The 19690-nt window shown below is 39.6% G+C and overlaps 1 protein-coding gene across 7 annotated transcripts in view; it reads right to left on the bottom strand.

Annotated features, from left to right (window-relative positions):
* LOC109465250 (ataxin-2-like protein) overlaps positions 1 to 18949 on the bottom strand; it is a 26878-nt gene extending 7929 nt beyond the window's left edge. For 5 of the 7 annotated variants that reach the window (XM_019762422.1, XM_019762444.1, XM_019762461.1 and 2 more), the window contains exons 1-12: positions 18600 to 18949; positions 13562 to 13619; positions 8771 to 8827; positions 8055 to 8126; positions 5243 to 5393; positions 3974 to 4012; positions 3114 to 3244; positions 2578 to 2669; positions 2022 to 2213; positions 1140 to 1438; positions 389 to 589; positions 104 to 153 (exon numbers count right to left, since the gene is read on the bottom strand). In XM_019762422.1, coding sequence (XP_019617981.1) covers positions 104 to 153; positions 389 to 589; positions 1140 to 1438; positions 2022 to 2213; positions 2578 to 2669; positions 3114 to 3244; positions 3974 to 4012; positions 5243 to 5393; positions 8055 to 8126; positions 8771 to 8827; positions 13562 to 13619; positions 18600 to 18664 — 1407 coding nt within the window. In that variant the 5' untranslated portion in view covers positions 18665 to 18949. The remainder of the gene's footprint in view (positions 1 to 103; positions 154 to 388; positions 590 to 1139; positions 1439 to 2021; positions 2214 to 2577; positions 2670 to 3113; positions 3245 to 3973; positions 4013 to 5242; positions 5394 to 8054; positions 8127 to 8770; positions 8828 to 13561; positions 13620 to 18599) is intronic. The other 2 variants (XM_019762431.1, XM_019762471.1) reach the window with 2 other exon arrangements.
* Positions 18950 to 19690: the final 741 nt, after the last annotated feature.

The raw sequence follows: 19690 nt of genomic DNA, 5'->3' as shown, positions 1-19690 counted from the left end.
GACAACAATGAAAGTCAGTTTCATTCTACACCCAACAATTTGGCTAACAAAATATGTCTTTTGTTAAAATGAACGCAAGCAAATTGGCAATGTGAAATCTTACCCTGAACTCTTCTGAGAATTTCTTGAGAGATGTCAATTGCTGATTGAGACCTACATAGGACAAAACAACATGAGAAAACTGAGCACATTCCAATACGTTAAAACATAAAGGTAGCAAAAGAAAACATGTTCTTCCTAATGACTATCAACTATACACCAAGTTCTTTCAAATAAATACCAACTATATATCATATAAAACGATACAAAAAGAAATATATGGATGGACTTTCAAGAATGCATAAAATGTAGCAATGTATTATAGAAGGTTAAGTGTGGAAGAGCTCACCTTTAGCTGGAGGATTCTTTCTCTCTGTATTAGAATAAATAGTAGAACTAGGGTGCTGCTGGGGGGCCTGGGCTGGCGGAAGGGCGGGCTTGTTGAGATCGTCTCTTCGAGGCACGTTCCTACTCACTACTTCACTAGCGGGATGCTTGCTACCATCAGGCTGGCCAGAGGCTACGGGAGAGGGCTGGGGGATGGAGGCTTCTGGGGACAGAAAACATAGTAACTACACAGTAACTACACATTAAGTACTCAGTAACTACACATAAAGCACACAGAAACTACACATAAAACACACAGAAGCTACACATAAAGTACACAGTAACTACACAATAACTACATAGTAACTACACAATAACTACATAGTAACTACACAACAACTACATAGTAACTACACAATAACTACATAGTAACTACACATTAGGATGGACTAAAGTAGACAATAGAAACGTTTCTCAATCTCCTTAAGGTAACAACAAAGAAGATAATTTTTTGCTATCCCAGCAAGAAGGACATACAGGATTGATATACTAGAGAAATTTCACTGGTCATATGCTACAGAACTGCAATGCTAGATAGCTATACTCAGGCAAACACAGTTGACATTTGAGATTGATACATGCTGATAACTCTCTCCTTTTGCAGTTAGGTTGTAACAGAGAGGGACAATTTCTAACTTATTCGGGACAAGTGACCATTGACAATCTGGAGAAAAACAGACAAAGGGTAAGAAGAAAAGATGCGAGAAATTTACCTCCATTAACAGTGGGAGGGATACTATTGCTATCGTTCTTGGCAGGACCGGGAGGGGCGACGTGCTGCGGAGCTTGCGAGCTGGCGTGCTGCGGGGGGACGCCCCCTGGTCTCCTGTTCTGCGGCGACACGGCGTGGGGATGGGTGCCGACCGTGTGTGGGGAGCCGGCGCCCGCCCGTGGGGACCCCCGCGGCCCCATGCCGCCCGGGCCGTGGTGCCCCGTCCTCTGGGGTTTGGGCGACATCTGCTGCCCCCGGCCCCGTGACGTGTCTTTCCTCATGTGTGGTGGTACATAGCGGCTACAAGATACACACAGAAAATACATAAATTCAACCATACAGTTTAACATTAGTTACAATTAACTGGTGTTACAATGGTATTCCCCGGTGTTACACCAGTATTCCCTACTTCTGACATGTGATCTTCAGGCTGGGCTGGAAATACTTTAACTTCTTTGGTGCGCCCAAAATTTTAGCTGTACACCAAATTTTTTCTGTGGGTACACCTACATGTATATAATTGTGTATTCGTCAATGAAGGTTAGACATCCAGGTAATACGATACGCCAAAAAGCAGTTACTCAAGCAACTGGATATGATTTTGGAAACGGTCATGCTTTTTGGCGTATTTGTGTATGGTTAAGCAAGTGCAATACTGTGACAGTATATTCTTGACATTTGTGTCAGAATAATCATGAAACCTTGTTGCACACTCAAAACTTTTTCTCTGTGCACCTAAATTTTTAGGTTAGCTGCACCAGTGTGAATTTGAAGACCTGTCAGGGCTAAAATTACCACCTGATGATGCAGACTTGCACTTGGTATTTCTGATGTGGTCTACTAACAAGTAGGAACTTTAAGCTGAGCAAACATCTGTACATACTTATGCAGATCCCCTCCGCCGTCGTTCCTACTGGGCCGGTGGACCGCGCTGAACGCAGCTTCCTCGTCATCGTGAACCTCCAGAGCCACGCGGCGCTGATAGTCGGTACTCCGCTCGATCTCGTCAGCGATGCGCTGGGCACGGTCTCGCTTCTCACGGTACTCTTTGGTGTCTTCTTCCTTCAGCTGAGTCCTAGGAAATGAAAAGGACATTTTTTTTACTTGTAGAGTCTTCTTAACCACAAATACTACTAGTTTGTTTAGTTTTGCTTAATTTTGCAGTAGAATGGGAAAAGTTTTAAGTTCGTGGTTATAACCGAATGAAGCAATTCTGTAGTACAGTAATAATCCACTGGAGACAACTATTCCCAGTAGAGAGGTCACTTACTGCAAAAATAAAACCACTGGAAAATTTATAGTATCTTCAGATTAGCCATTAATTCTTATTTGATGGCTACAGAGGAAAAATGATGGAAAACTTCCTACTGTTTAGTAAACTGTGGCATGCAGACGTACATGGGGAAATTAGAACTTTGTATGAAGAAAAGCCAACTCACGTGTATCCAGCCAGGCTGCTGTCGTAGGAAGACTGGACCCCGTAGCGCTTCTCGTTGGTGCGGAACATCTCAGCGGCATCCCAGCCATTGGACTGTACAGAACGAGACCATGCATTTTGATCCATTCCTTCAACCTTGCAATGAGTAGCTTGATTATCAGAGTAGTTTAACATTGGACTACAGACAACAGTCTTGTCTTGTCAATGTATGTACGTTACTGCTACTACAAGTTTTGTATCATGAAAGTTCATTTGTGTTGATAGTTACATGTTTAAAGTTAAGAACTTTTGTTCCAACACAAAGGTAACTGTTCTCACCTAGAGCTTCAGAGAAGCCACATGACTAGTCTCACTGGGTCAGTCTACTGAGGAAGACCAGAGCGACTGGCCGAAACTCTGAGAAAAACTAGCTGAGAACATTTACCTTTGCGTTGGAACAAAAGTTTTCAATTCACATATATTTGCATCAATAGTCTTTTGATGTCATGTTCTTTATGACAAATCTGATGGATAAAAAAACTTTGAAGTTGAACTCACACTAACGGTGCCCCCATCAGCGTCAAGCAGTAGATCCGGCGCCTGTTCCGAGTCAGCTTCCCACGGCTGCAGCTCTTTCTCCCCGATCTGCCCGTTAAACTTGCTGATGGCTGCGTCTGTGAACGAGTCCGCTGGAAGGAGATGAAAGTACAAACTTCTCAGCGCACTGATAACCGAGGAAAACCAGCAAGCCATGGTTTTCTGAGATTTTTTCATAGGAAATCCCAACTGAGTAGCACAGGGTTGTACAGAAGTTAAAATAGTCATGATCATTTGTTTCTAAACCAAGCATGGCCCACCACAAGCCAGTAATGGCATGACGATCCAATACTGATTGTTAACCATTATCGCTATAACACAACGGAAAAAATATCTCCAATACAAATGTGCTCCTACTTAGCTTCTGTTAACATTTAGCTGTGCCATATTTTTCATGCTTGCCCAACTATTGGTACATGTATCTCTGAAAGCCCTACTGTTAACATTAGTGAGGTTCGGTGGTTGGCAGTCTAGATGTTGTCTGGAGCAATAAACGAAGCCCCTAATCAGCTGCATGCAATTTTCATAGCCATGGGATTAGTCATTCACACATGGCCCACTTTGCTACATGCACGTCGGACCAAATGAACAAAGGGCCACAATGGTAAACAACTAAAAGAAGCCAGCAACACTCTGCAATTCTTCCAAAAGCTAATACACCTTCCAACTGCCTTTTTGGTACCATCTTTCTATTGGTTATACTAGGATGGCTAGGTGCTAACTTGCATTCACGGAAAAGCCCTCTATGCTGAAAGCAAGGCAAGCGGAGAGTTGAGAACAGGTAGGTGCTTGCAGACATGCGGTGACTACAGGTTCCCTACCTGGGCCTGGCAGAGGTGACCCTCTCTCATCGACCCCACCTTGGAGCCACACACAGCCAACAGAAACAGGGAGAGACAAGTTCAGTAGAGACGAGAGTGTATGTACATCAGGGCTCGAAATACTGGGTGCATATGCACTGTAGTGCGGGTAAAATTTCTGATGTCTACCTGCACTGGTCTGTATACTAGGTTTATATATACATGTAAGTGTATGTGGGGTTTTATTTGCTGTATAAAGTGTTACAACCTACATGTACAAGTATAAAAGAAGCAGTGGCAATGGTTTCTGAACAGTTTTTAGTGTGATCCATTCCTAAATTCGGAGTGGTGCAGGTAATTTTCAATGCTACCTGTACCAGTGCAGGTATGCGGAAAAAAGTATTTCGAGCCGTGTACATGTACCAGCCCCACAGATAGGAGAGGCATGAGAGTGGGGAAATAGGGTAGTCAGTAGGTCAGGCTATCTGGACATCCACTTGTATGTAGTTATTCCTTTAGAACTGTCATATACTCAGTGACCTGGTAAATTAGAAGTTTCAGGCCTCTTTCATTTAAAGTTCAAGGGAGAGAAGGCAGTTAGGTTAACTTGTCGATGTTGGGAAGGCCATGTGCAATTTAGTCCAGGGCTCTTTCCAGTGCTAGGATTTTCTCTATATATCCTTTCAGTTTGCCTAAACCACGTATGACCAATGTTTTGACTTGGGGACAATTTACCCTACTGTATATTATGTGTCAAAATATGACATCAAATAGCCTGACTCTAACACCATTGACATGAGACGAAGACAACCCTCATGCACGCTTATATGCAAAAATAAGCATCATCACACCCCATACTGGTCCTCTGAAGTACTGCGGCTACCGATATACAACCGTGTCTGAACCAGCTTTATTGGCAGTGTCATAGTGTCATAACTTTTTACACTCAAGTTAACTACTGTAAATTTGTTTCCTTCCGCAGAGATTTTATTTTGCCGCTGGAGAGAAAAGGAGGTTTTCAGCGTGTTTTAAATTCATGACTGAAACAATTCTGAGGTACAATAATGGTACGAGGGAGACATAATGTTGTGAATTCACAGTAGAGACATCACAGTGAAAACAGAAGAAAATTGAACCATAGTGAAAATTTCAAGATTTACAGTACTCTTCTTGAGTGTTCTTCCATATCTAAAGTGGACTGTGGTGGTCTACTTTTAGACATGTCTGTGGCAAAATATTTTACATCTTACTTAACAATCTATGAAGACAAATTCTGTCCAGTGTCTGTACCTTTAGTTGCATAGTCCAGGTCGACGTCCAGAGCGGTCAGCATGACCACGTTCTCCTGGTGAAAGATCAGCTTCTCCTGCAGCTGGTCCCGGCTGGGCAGGGAGGTCTGACCAACCTCCACCTTATGGGCCAGCTCCAGCACAACCTCCATCTGTAGGAACATAAATTTATGTTGTTTTTTTTTTACCTTCTACAAGAAGGTTATGTTTTCCATTCTCACGTTTGCGAGAGTGTGTGTGTGTGTGGTTTAGCACCATAACTCAAGAAGCATTGGGTGGATTGTCATGAAACTTGGTAGGTGGAAAGGTGTTGAACACTGTTGATGAAACAAGATTTTGGGCCCCCTGGCGACTTGCCTTGGTACTGCAACAAAACGTCTGGTTTTCATATCTCATCTGGACATGCTAGGGTCACGAAATTTGAATGGTAGATAGGTCTTGTGTTTGGGAAGACGTGACATTAGATTGGGCCCCATAGCGGCTTGTTTTGAAACTGCAGGGGCATTTAGCGGAAGGATAACTCAAACTGGTTGACAGATTATTGTGATTCTTTTCATTCAAGTCTCACTGATTGGGACTCGTCACAGGTTTTTCTACAAAAATTAAGTATGAGGGAGCAGATCACTAGCATGGCAAGGGAGCGAAGCGACAAAGTAGGGGGTTGGCAAAGGATGTTGGAAATTTTACAAGAGTACCACAGTTTGTAATGCCAGAATGCATTGTTATGATGTTTTGTTTATACATTTTCACTGGAAAAAGATCATTTTGAGAAAGACTTAATGTTGTGTATGTAGCCACTTAGGTTCAATCTGAAAATTGATATAGGGGTGCTGGCTGGTTACATGAGGGAGCAGCGCCCTTATTCCCGGTTTAGAATAAAGTCTGATTTATGGTTTGTCCTTTGTTTTCATTAAGGTAGATGGTAAACTAGTCTGTGTTACACAATCTCACTGATTGGGACTTGGGGCTCATCAGAGAGAGCTTGTTTTCTATACACCACTACCGTAATTCACCATTTTTTCTGCAGTACTGAAGTTACCTTCATGGTAACTTCAGTACTGCAAAATTATCATTACCGTGAACAAATAATTTGCAGACTTTCTTTTTTCTGCACCTGCCGCCACTACGAACATATAGTTCTGCGAATGTGTCCATTTTTCTCAGACTCGTAACTTTTGCTACCGTGAACATAAAGTGAATTACATGTACAGTAATTTAACAAAAGCATTCACATTTTCAGAACTACCAAAATGAGCTCAAGGTCCTTTAAGTTAACAGGAGCTCAGAATTCACTAGGGAAACCAGTTGTTACACTTTCCAATACTATGCATACTGATAGTCAAGTGTTCAGGGTATCCTTCATTCTGCCATTGAAACAGTAGTGGCAACACAATGTAAATGCTGATGACTGGTTGTGAATGTGATGAGTTTTTGGTGACTTGCAAATAGTCCAGGATTTACAGTTCTCACCTTTCAGCCTAACACACCAGCTGTGTTACACTGAGCAGCATACAAAGCTTATATCATAGTTATAATAACAATTTACTGTTTACAAAAATATTACACTCCCCAGCCACAAATGAGGTTTATGATTAAAAGTGATAATTTTATGAGATTAGTGGATTTCTATATAAAATTCCTTGTTTGTTAATACTGAAAAAAATTACAAAGACAGTGACTGATCACCTTTGAGGTTTGGGGCCACCGAAATTAGGCCAGAGACTTGATCTATTAGTGACAACATCGCGTTAAAGCCATGCGACTTTATTAGATAACCAAAGGACTCATCTATTACATCCCAAAATTGGGTTAATCGAACATCACAGAATGGGCCATACCACTGGAGAGTCCTAAACAGGGACCTGTCAAAATGAAGTGGTGGTAGTATTCTTTGAAACCTTTGAAAATAAAACTGAAAAGGACTAGTGGTGCATTTTCGACTTCTCATAATGATTTCCGTCAAATATTACGCAATTTTCATGTCACAAAATGGCTATCCTTATTTAGGCTGTCTAATTTTCCTTGTACCAACAGTTTAAAAGCCACACAAGGTTGTTGACAGATGAGTGAATGCACTACTGGAAGTTTGGGGAAAAGATTTCCGGCACCTTCAGATGACTAATCCTCCAAAATCTCGTTTCTCTCTCTAAAGAAACCTGCACGTAACTTCCTCTCTGGGAACGTGCCAACCAATCACAAGGCAACAAGGTGAGCCCATAATTCAATTCAACCTTGGGGAAACCTAATTAAAACCTTGTGGTGTACGTTCTCACAGGAGACACACTTGCTGTGATGTTGCTTGGGGTCAACGCAGGCCTCGTTTTGTCATTTTGGATGGGTAGTAAAACTTGACTCGGTGTTACAGTTTGGAGCAGCCTACATTTTGTGCCGTGCTAGAGGTGTTTCTGACCATGTCAAGTTGTTATACAGCAGTATTGTTGCAATACTCTTGCAGACAAAATTTGTCTTGCATGCTTCTGTAAAAAAACATGTTAGCTTCTTTAAGAAAGACTGTACATTGATGACACCCCGATTGACTTGAGGTAAAGGATAAGAGTAAACGATAGGAATTGTTTTAGTACCTAGCTTCAGTGCAAAGTGAACCAGTGACACTAACACCAAACTTCAGTGCACATTGCTCTGATTAAAGTGACAGTCATCAAAATGTCAGCTCTTTTTAAACAAGTGTCTGCAAATAAAGAACTTTGCAACTCAAATCATTCACCACCTGAAAAAACATTCACTGATGGGAATAGTTTGCGCTGCGCTGAAGTTCAAGAACTTGCAAGCTAAGGAAAAGCTTCAGGGCTTACCTTAGGAGACATTGTGCGGAAGACACCTTCATAAATGCTCCCATCCTTAACTTGAACTTGTACTACATTGCCCTGTAGGGAAATAAAAAGTACATGGCAAAGAAATTAAATCTGGAGGCAAAAACATAAAGGAATCATTTTTCTGTTCCTAATAACACTGTATTCAGCATACTAAAGAAAATTGTTCTACACTAATTTTCTTCTATCACACGATCTTTTCTAAACTTGCGCACACTGCAAGATAAGTATGGGTTCTTGAACAGGCTTATTTTGTCAACAGTCTCACTCAGTCGGAAGTTGTTTTACCCCAAGCCAGACATCAAAGGAAACTAAAGACATGGACATTATCCAGATGTGAAGTTTAAACGCAGCAAATCTGCTACTGGAAAATCTGATTCAAAATGTTGAAGAGAAAAAAAAGCTATAGGAACACAAATTTATCTCATGACAATGTAAGATTTGCTGATACATTAATAGGATATCTTTGAAAGCATATACCATAAGAGATAGATGATGATTAATATAAAGGAAATGCACTTATTCTTCAACTTAGATAAATTTATTAATAGAAAAATTTCATTACAATATACACTCATTGTTGGAATATGTATAATGAGACTGAAATTCACCCATCTGGTATGACCCCTACATACGTTAATGGTATGTTCCATCTTGTGGTTCAGTGAAAAATGTTGTCACAACAAAACATGACTTACCACCAGCGAAGTAGCGATGTGAATTAAGCGGGAGTTGGCATAAACACCTTCTAACGGCTGAAACAGATGAGAGGAGAAACAAAAGTCAGCTGGTCTGTTTATAAATAGATTAATAAACTTGAATACGTCAGAATACCTGTAAAGACTTGAATAATACTCTTGAGAGTTTGACAATAACAACTTCTAGCAGCTAAATTTTCAACATTCAGCATCGATATATATCATATGTATGTGCACTAATGCAAATGTGATATACAGATTTAAACCTTTTATGTTTGAGAAAATATGAGCATGGTTACATGAGATGAGTGAATGCATCTTCATATCAGATAATGCTTTGTTTGACAATAAAGGATAGCAAGGTAAATTTGTGATGTATACATGTGGGTTACAAAATCATATACTATCCCTGGATGATTTTACTTGTCAAATAACATCCTACGAAAAATCCTCTGATAATGAGATCAATGGTTTGAACCCAACAGTACAACACCCAAAGGGCCAAAAGCAAATAATCAATGATATTTGTAAAAGGTATCTAACAACATATTCAATGTAGAACCACTGAAAAATGACTGCTTATGCAATATCTTATCAATCCATTTTAGTGTTTTTAGTGTGCCAAACTGGTGCGAAATACATTTGTACAATACTGTACATCTATATGAAACATGTACATGTACACAAATCTTGGTGGGACCACACAAAATTTTGGTATCCACTGCTTAACTACTGATTGTAAAATGGGGATACTTTAAAAACCAAATCAAACTGTAATACTAAAATTCCAGTTGAAGTCATTTCGTCATTTCAAATATACCTGTACTATCACTATTATCTTCATCTGTCAAATGAACTTGAAGATGACATGTAAATATTTTTAGACATGTTTTTACTCAGAAATACAGTACTGTAGCACACAAAAGGTTAACTAGAAATTGGAATATCTAATTTAGCATTTATCTACATGGAATCTATGGCCCATCTGGTGGCCCTTTTTCACAATGTCAGATATGTACACACTCACTCGACATGTGATTATTTTCAGCTAAAATTATGAGTCAAGTCCATACCATACACAACAAGTATATTTCAGTTGGCACTATAGATAGTTCACTTGTTATTCTAAGGCTGTGCTTTGATTTAAAACTCACATGTACTTGGAAGCGAGACAACATTTACTAGGAAATGCAGCAGACTGCCGGTAGTGGGTAATGAATGATCGATCACTTTTAAATCTGCCCCTTTCTCCCAGCGGAATGTATTATGAGCAAACTTATCTGTAGCAGATCTCTACTCAGCAAAATATCTCAACCACAAAATATCATAATTCATAATAACAAAAGCAAACATTTATGGATTGTATGAATGCTTCATTTCATACAAAATTATGAAATGAATAGGCAATTAGTCCAGTCTAAAAAGTATTCTTCATATGATTTTGATAGCATAACATGCTTTTCTACTCTTCATATTATTTACACTTACACTAAGTTACAGTAGGTCTTTTGGGCCAAAAATTAAGGTTGTTGTTAGCCATTCACAATTTATCAGATAGAGATCACTGAAAGAAATGAAATGTTGTTTTTTTGTTTGAAGTAAATCAGATGTTGCATGACTAAGAAAATGGCAATTTTAAGTTGTAATATTTTCCGTTAAAAGTTACAGAACAACATCCTTGAAATAATCTTATTTGCGCTGAATGCCAAATCCCCTACAGAAAACGACTGAAGCTGAGGACAGTCATTTGGACTATAAATCTCTCATTAGGCCTAACAAAATAAATGGTGTGTTTCCTATTACAGTCCAGAAAAAATTAGGGTCGGTAGGTAGGGATTCACTTTTTTTTTTTTTTTTTTTTTTTTTTTTTTTTAGTCAAAGCCGGGACAATGAACGTATGATCTGTTTGTACTACACAGACAGGGATCTCCCCAGAAATTCAGAGCAGGGTGGAGGAGGGTGCGAATGCGGCGGGGGGGAGGTCTGGAGGGGGGGGGAAGCTATTGCATTTTGTCTTTTCCAAACACAAATGGAGGTCATTTCCTGCAACTTCAGTTCTACATTTTCTGTACAACTGCAGATGTATAAGGCAGTAGAAAGGTTCAAGATCTGTACTTAATTATCCTCATGTTCAAAAAAAATTCTACCCTTAATTTTGAAAAAATTGGGCATAGGTTCCCCGGATGACCCCTAACCGGGGGCCAACGGTGCTTCCACAAGTTCAACAAGTGAAAAATACATGATACAAAATGTACATGTATTTACTACCTGGAACTTGGAGCAATTTATTCCAAAGATGTTAACTGACATTAATATATTAAAAACTAAACCAAATCCTATTTCTCAAACAAATCACATATTGACACAGCTGAACAAATAAAAATGTGATCATGTTTATAAACTCCACTCAAAAACAATTTTTGAGAGACACTCGGGTCACGGTACTAAGCGTGATAATCTCTAATATCTCATCTGATTCTCCCAATATGTAAAGGGTCTTTACAATGACAGCATCCAACCGCACATACATAGAAACAACAATATTACACAAGAAACCAATTAATTCGGAAAATTTCTCAGTAATGTTTGAAAATTAACCTTACTAAAATATAACTGAATTTTTATTTCAGTTGTAGCCGAAAAAATATTTTTCATGCGTTTAAAGTATCGTTTTAGCACTGTAATATGTACTTATTACATGTATCTATACATTTGGATGCTATCTTGACCTTTGACCATTGTTATTGTGAAAACAGGTCGGCCATGTTGTCTTTCTCGCCGTGAATTTTCGAGCCGTTTTTTCGAGCAAATTTCAACCGTTTTAAACATTTTACGGCCTCAAAAACTCATATAACGAGGAAAAAAAGTTGTAGTTGTTATTTTCATGCGTAACATTTCTTCTGGGGATGGATTATTTTTCCGTCGACCTGCCGAAAACTTAGCGCCATGCCGCAACCATGCGATCGGGCGCGGCCGGCCGGCGGGAGTTTTACTTTGTATCGGTGAGCTTTCGCGATGTAAACAAAGACAGTCGGAGTTGTTTACATGAAAATTTTGTTGTGAAACGCCAGCGGGGTGTCAGATTTTCTACCAATGACAACGTTTTCTTTGTGGCGTCATGGCGAGATCGACAATTCATCGTCAATTCACAGGATTGTGCCGACAATGGAATTGAATAGCGGCCCGATCCGTGCAATTAGCGCTCGATCCACGCCGCCCGACCGAAGAAAATTGGAATGACGAGCACATTTATCGGGGAATAAAATTCCCCAATTTTGAAAAACCGACCGCTAGCCGCTCGAAATTTTTGGTCGGCCCAAAAAAGGCTAGGGTCGGGGGGGTTTTCATAGGGTCGGTCGGGTAACCGGAAACACAACATTTTTTTTCCTAGGCCTTAGACTAATTGACCAGGGAGGGAAAATGCTTTCAGCCTTGAGGCAGCTACAGTCCCAAAATAGAAAACTGCTCCAAAGTTAACTGCAGGAAAAAGAAAGGAAAATTTGCTTCGGGCTAGGGGACTTGAGAGGTCAGGATGACTGATCTGAGCTAAAGGTTATTTCGGTAGGTTCCGTTCTTTTTTTAGCCACGTCTCTAGCTTCCTCGTGACAACTTATTCACAGTTACTGGAGATTCTATTATTGTTTAAACGCCAAACTCAAAAGATACTGCAAACTCTTGTTTTCCCCCTATCACGAAAAATGTGCTACAAACTTAAATGATCTAGAGGTACTTGTAGTTTAACTAAGGACAGTCTAAAGTAATGCAATATTTTTGAGAACACATTAAAAATTCTTTTGTTTCGAGTTCAAAGGATTGTATCTGAGCAATCAAAACTCTCTTTTACAGACTAAAAGGCGTTGAAAAATGTGGTATGTATCAGATTACTATCAACAAAGGCTACTTCAAGTACTAATACCTCCAGAATGTGTGCATGGCAAATTGTTACACCTGTGAACCTGGAGACAAAGGAATTCCTTAGCTCATGTGAATGAGTAAACCTTTACTTGAGCCTTCAATTACACGTAGCAAGTAGGGAAAAGTAGACATGTCACTTATAAGATGTATGACGCTGCAAAAATAAGTCTACTTCAATAGTGCAAAACAATTTATACGTTTCGTCATGACAAAGATGAACGTAAAAATGAACATAAAGATTTTTGTTCGTTATCATCAAACATAAAGAACTCACAATTTAAAACAAAAAGAACAGTGTCTTATCATTGAAATGTCCCTTGATCAAGTTGATGTCTTTTTATCTACTGTGGAAAGGTAGAGATTTGCTCAGCCATATTGACTTTTTCAATTATTCTAGACTTATATTTATATTCCTGGAAATATTTCCATATCATATATGGCATTTGGTCATCAAAACTATTGAACAGGATACAGGAAGCCATACTACAACACCTGTAATAACACTAACTTCATATGTTGAGCTGTCCCAAGTATAAGGTTAATCCACATATTTTCCACTTGTGTATATATTACATGCTGGCATTTGACAGCAACAACCTGTTTTCTATGAACGGACTGAGTACTGTACTAACATCGACATACTGTACAGAAATTTCCTGGTATTGACTTAATAAATAGAATACCATTCTATGAAGAGAAGTCAGAATGGGAATTGACACATCAAAATATTGAAAATGCATTTTTATTGTTACCCTTGTACTGTATTTCAGTTATCTTTTCGTGACTTAATGTTCATACAAATATGATGTTGAGATTTTTGCACTATAAATAATGAATTAAGATAAGCTATATATCACAAAGCCAAGTCATACTTACAGCATTTTGACCTTGTACATTCTGGGCAACTGGTCCTTTCAAGTTTCGGCCACCAGTCCTGAAAAAAAAAACCCAGACCATTTTAGAGTCACCCACAACATACTAGTATTAGTAACAGACATACAGTACGCAAGTGAGTGAAGTGGATGGAAATACTTTAATACAGGGGATAGAGTGAATGAAAGGCAAGTTTCCTGTTATCAACCCTTCATTTTTGCACACAGAAAAGCCCTAAGCTATGCTTCTCCATTGTTGTTCCTCTCGTCTGTGTAAGCTTTTCAAAACCATTGATCTACATAAATGCTCAGACTGTATTTTCAGACAGCAGAGTCAACATCTAAAGATTAATCAGACAGTAGTGGTAGCCTAAATGACGTCAATGCCGCACCCAGAAATGCCATAAAAAAGTTTTAGTGCATGAAAATTGTCACGAGCGATATTCTATCAAACGGATGGAAAGGGTCAAAAGCAAGATTACAAGGTAAATAAACTTATCTTTCAAACATTCTTTATTCTGATATTGGTCCTTATTTCTCTGCTGATGCTCATTTTTTACAGGTTTCGAGCATTTTTACTGGTGACTTCCATGCAAATGTAAACCTAGACAGGGCATGATGCAATGAGGAAATAATACTGTGTGATTGGTTAATTTTTAGCCAATCGGGGAGCATGAAAGCAGTGACATGTTACCTTTGATGTCAAGCTTGCTGGAAAACAAAATTCAATCATTTCTTAGTTTTAGAAGTCCCGATTTTGATTAAGATCTTCATACTTTTGATGTAAGACTGTACTGTTAAAAAATAACGACCAGGACTGTGAATTATACAAATATCACGGGGTATTCTACATTTGATGACAATCCAATAGGGTCAGGAAATTCCCAAGAGTTGCTGACCTGTCAACTTCATCTAATTGGTTCATATACTAGGGAATGAAATATTGTCCTCTCTTCCCTGGGCTGCACTATATAGATGACCTGTCAACAAGGCTTTGTGGAAAATCTTTGTAAAATCCCAAAGTGCTTTGAACTGTATTTGACATTGGGAGTAGTAAGTGGGGCAAGTATTGGTAATATAAGTGAGCTTTTAGACCTTCATTGTCATTCTAATATTTTGACCGAATTTTGCTGCTCACAAGGGGCAAGGCATTTTGATCATTCAAACATCCTTGACAGAACAAAATTAAATTTTCAGTTGAGAAAAAATTGTCTTTAAAAATTTCAGGAAGACCAATTCTTACAATGTCAGAGTGACAGTCTAAATTAAAAGTTCTTTGGCTAGTAGCCTACCATGCTTAGTGCTGGCAGGAACACTGTAATTATTCTAAACCTACACAGGTGTTATCGAAACATTGACATCAGGTATGTACATTTTTTGTAGTACAAATCCATACATGTGTACATGGGCAAATATGCACTTTGGTCCTTGTACTTAAAAAGAAAAATCACCCATGAGCTAAAACATGCAGTCATTACTCAGTGTTCCCTTCCGATTCAACAGCAATATGAAAACTGTCAACATGCTTACAGGCATGGACCTAAATATGGCAATAATGGCACAGAAGCAGTCCTTTGTTCTCACTACAGCCTGTCCCCACTACAAAGCCTACACTGCTACTGGCATTTTGTAAACTCTCCCGCCAACCAAGGGCCTCCTTGACCTAAACCGTACACGTCTTGGGTGAGACCTTGAGATCGCTGAGGTTCTCCAAGGATCCTGAAACGTAATCCTCCCAATTGCCAGGAAGACACCAGAGGAAGTAGCATAATACCACAGGAACAAGTGGCAGTAAACAGTTCGTGAAGGGGGTTACGCAATACCCACTGTGCAACCTGGCACGTATTTACATCCAGGGTTTCCAGCTAATTTCAGGTAGCAGTGTAAAAAGAGAGAGGTGTTCTACAATGCCAAGAAATTCTGTAATGTTATAAGCTGTTTAAGAATCCTACAGGGCATATTCACCACCCAACATGTACAATTACATGACACTGGATCCATATAAGCAGACAATACTGATAACGAAATTTTCATGTTCTTTGTCTACCTTGAGATGTTGGACAATAAAATTTTTCTACCAACAACCCCCACAATTACAACCAACTTGATACTGAATCGCCTTCTTGTATTTTAGCACAAGGACACTAAGGAGTTCAAATAACAACTCTGGCATTCTATCAATTTCTTTTGCAAGTCTACTTGCCCTGGAAAGAAAAACATTTTTTTTACCAAAATGGCAATCATTTTCAACTTTTGTTCACAGTAAGATATATTCATATGGAAGTCTCATGGAAAAATATAGTACAAAGTTCGGCCCAAAATAGAAGGTCAAATACATCTGCTCAACATAGCCAGCATTGCAGGCAGACACCGAAACCATGCATTGCCATGAGGGACTATCTATCTTCAAATGTGACCTGGGCCTTGACCTCCTAGGACCCAAGGTTACCAATTCCCACTCTTGTGTACATACTTCACTGTCTTCTCCTGAGATGCTTGATCAGATTATGTTGTCATGTACTGGAAACAGTACCAGTGGTAAAACCAGTTGCACCTCATTGAAACACTATTTCTCTTTGTTACATTCATAAGGTTATGTCCCCAAAGGAAGTTTGGAAAGTGTACAAATGAACAAGTTCATCTTAAGGCTTATATAAAGTTATGTTTGCCTGTTGTCAGAGATCATGACAAGATGCAATTAATTTTATAACTTGATTGTACAAGAAATTGCATGAAGTACAAGCATACATAGGAAAGCAGACGTTTTGTGCTACCAGAATCTGTAGAGGAACAAATTATATTTTACAAGTGTGGCATCACTCATTCTGTAATTAAAACACTAAATGACACTAAACATGACTGTAATACCCAGCAGTGAACTCGTAAAAACATTCATTCAACTCACTACGTTAAGGAGCTACTAGCACTCCACCTTTCCCAATTTTCCAGACAACAACAGACCTTACCAAACTCAGAGCCAAGGAATCATGTCCACAGAGTACTGAATGATTATTGGTCAATCACTGGTCAATCATTTGTGTCTCTCAGCCAATCAGACAGCACATGTCAAGTGCCTGATAAACACAATTCTTTACTCTGGGTACACTATAAGCATCCGAGTCAATAGGCACTTCCTGCTTTACTACACAGCTTCTTTTGATCTTGGTAGCATCTAGACCAATATATCATGCTAGAGATAGTGGATGACACAATCATATTACTGCTAGTATCACCATACATGCATTCCTAATGTGTAAATGACTATGGTATGCAAAAATTAAATCTCTCTCCTTTGCCAAACTTGGTCATCAATACAAATTTGGTGCCAAAAAAGGAAACATTGGCAGGTGGATGGGAGAAGTCCAACAACTTTTGCTGTCAATGAACATGACAAAATGATCATGTGCATAAATAAATGACATGAATGATCTAAAGATGCAACATACAAGAGAGTTGGCCATCATAAGCTAAGAGAATTAACACTAACAGGGAAATTTACCATGTTGACAGTACCATTTCCTAGTCCAACCAGACATTGGAGTAAAATTAAGTTTTCCAACAGCCAGGAAACATTACAATCTTCTACCCTAAAATCTATTCTGAGATCACCTTTTTCACCCCTCCATCCCACTTACACGGGATTTTGTTTAATAATATGCAAATACTTCAGACCTAAGAGTCCCCTCCCCCTCCTCATGCCCAGTTAGGAAATTGGGACCACATGGCTCAGGAGTTGGCTGACTGGTTGGCAGTTGCCCTCGCTGGCAGCTGTCTCATGGAAACGGCTTTCCCACAAGAAATTATGCTCACTGTACCAGGCTGTCTTCACTATCCATAACTTTGTATCAAAATAATGGTTCGCTATAAACTGGTTACTATAATACCTTAATATGCTGTGTCAAGAAATTGTGGAAAAGGGTATATTCAAATTAATCAAATAGTATTTGAAAAAGTCTTGAAAAACACTACTTTCTGCACAATATTATATAGATATAACCATTTGACCTCTTATTCAAAACACATGATTCTATGTCAATAATAATAATGTTCATATGTAACGTAGTTACTATCGCAAAATGTCTTAACAGATATTTTAAAAAAAATCAAATTTCTATCTGTGTATCTTTCGCATCTGGCTCAAGTATGTTGTTTTCCCAAGTTATGATTTGAAATTGATATGCAAATTATTTTCACCTGCGTATATTTTGGACACCTGTCTGCCTATCACCTGCAATTGTTCCTCATACCTGTCAGGTCCTATTATTCAGCCAATTTTTCACAGCATTAAAACAGGTAAATTAACCACGGAAAATTACAGCTTCAAGCGTCCAGATACAAGTACACAGCGTCGTCAGTCCATTGCGCTTTTGTAGACAAGGGATTTAGACTAAACACCAACAGGAAACTGTCGTGAGAACGTAAAGTGTGGAATGGTGGGGGAGGGGGGCAGAATTGACGCCATCTCTACACATGCACCATAATGAGGGGAAATTCATGCACGGGGCCGGCTCACAACCCGCAAAATTTGGCGGGTGAATCTGCCTTTCATTCACATCGAGCCGCAGACGACCCTCAACAGCTCGATCGGAAGGTTTCCGCCGACGTTTGCCTCCTGTGTGGTGCGAAGGACTATCGGAATTTTGTCAAATAAACGTCATCATTTTTTTTTCGGGACACGGTGGGGCCATGGCTGACCCGGCATCGTCAGACGACAGACAAAACTACCTCCACATCATCAGTAAAATTTACACCACGGATCTCCACATTTACGCTAGCTGGGGAAACAGAATTTTGCCCGAGATCCATGCAGGTTTATCTGAGGAAATATGCGTGTGTATTTGATCTGTGGATTATGGAATTTGTACGGGAAAACGGGTTATGATGAAACCGAAACAGAGGGGGGACACGGAGGTCCGACATGTTGGATAATCCGGAACCGGCGCCATACACACATATACACACGCTGACTTACACGCGCACAAACGTCTCTTTTACACACGTTTTGGGTATCATAAACGATATAATATACAACAGTAACGTACCTGGGTTGATTCTGCGTCATTCCACTATACCTTCCAGCGCTGGGTCTTTTACTGCGCTTGTTCATGGTTGCGAGTGTGGCGGGTAGGACGCTCGGCCATGCAACGCACCCTTCCCCAACCAGGCCCGAGAGAAGGCTTCGGAAGCAGCTTTACCGTCACGCAGATCGCACAGTCATAGCGGCAGGGGAGCTCCTACTGCATGTAGATCGCTGTAGTCTGCTACAAAAGCCCGGCGATGGGGAAACGAAGGCAAAGAATGGTCACAAATAGTAAAATTCAGCTCGAAGGTTTTTTCTATCTCCTAAACAGAGAATGTTTCTGGCGGAGGAATACAACCTCCGCCCAACCCGGCACTGCGCCCGGCCCGGGAACCCGCGGCATTGGGACTACTTTCATGATGTCATCACTCTACAAGTCATCGTAGGAAGGAGTAAACAGCTTTGAACTTGGTATAAAGGGCCAAGAGAATTGAGTATGATAGGAGAATACAAATGAAGACAGGTAGGGAGAGAACACCGGAGTTAAAACCCCCAATATACGGCAATCACGCAATGGTTCGTATAACTATAATATTTCTATCAAAGATGGCTAATGGTTTAGATATAACTGGGCATATAACATATATATAATATGGAAGTATTGAAATGAAACGCAAAAGATAGAATGGACTTATTAATAGATTGCGCGTGCTATATATAGATTTGCAAGGAACTCGATTCCTGATCGTTGTAAGGTACGCTACTGGATGCTAGAAAATTGTCACGAAAAAGATATGTGTTACCCGTTTTCGAGATCATCGCAATTTTTTTTCCATTTTCATTAATTGACAAAAAAAAATGACGATACGTCAACCCAGCGGTGTTGAAAAAAAAGCGATAATCTCCAAGCAGATGTTGGGGGTGGAATAACCGACCGGGTTCCTCTGTGATATTTCGGACGGATGGGAAGCCTAGCATGCAGTGAGGAAACGTTATGATTTTCCACTCCAACATCTGCTTGGAGGACCTACTAGGGATTAGGTACCTACTTCTGTGATATCAGAACAGTGCTGTAATAATACATGTTCATAAACGCGCACGTTGATTAAATTA

Source organism: Branchiostoma belcheri, unplaced genomic scaffold (assembly GCF_001625305.1).
Source record: "Branchiostoma belcheri isolate BF01 breed outbred unplaced genomic scaffold, Haploidv18h27 scaffold1, whole genome shotgun sequence".
NCBI classification, from domain to species: Eukaryota; Metazoa; Chordata; class Leptocardii; order Amphioxiformes; family Branchiostomatidae; genus Branchiostoma; species Branchiostoma belcheri.
This window is presented reverse-complemented; position numbering and strand designations above follow the sequence as displayed.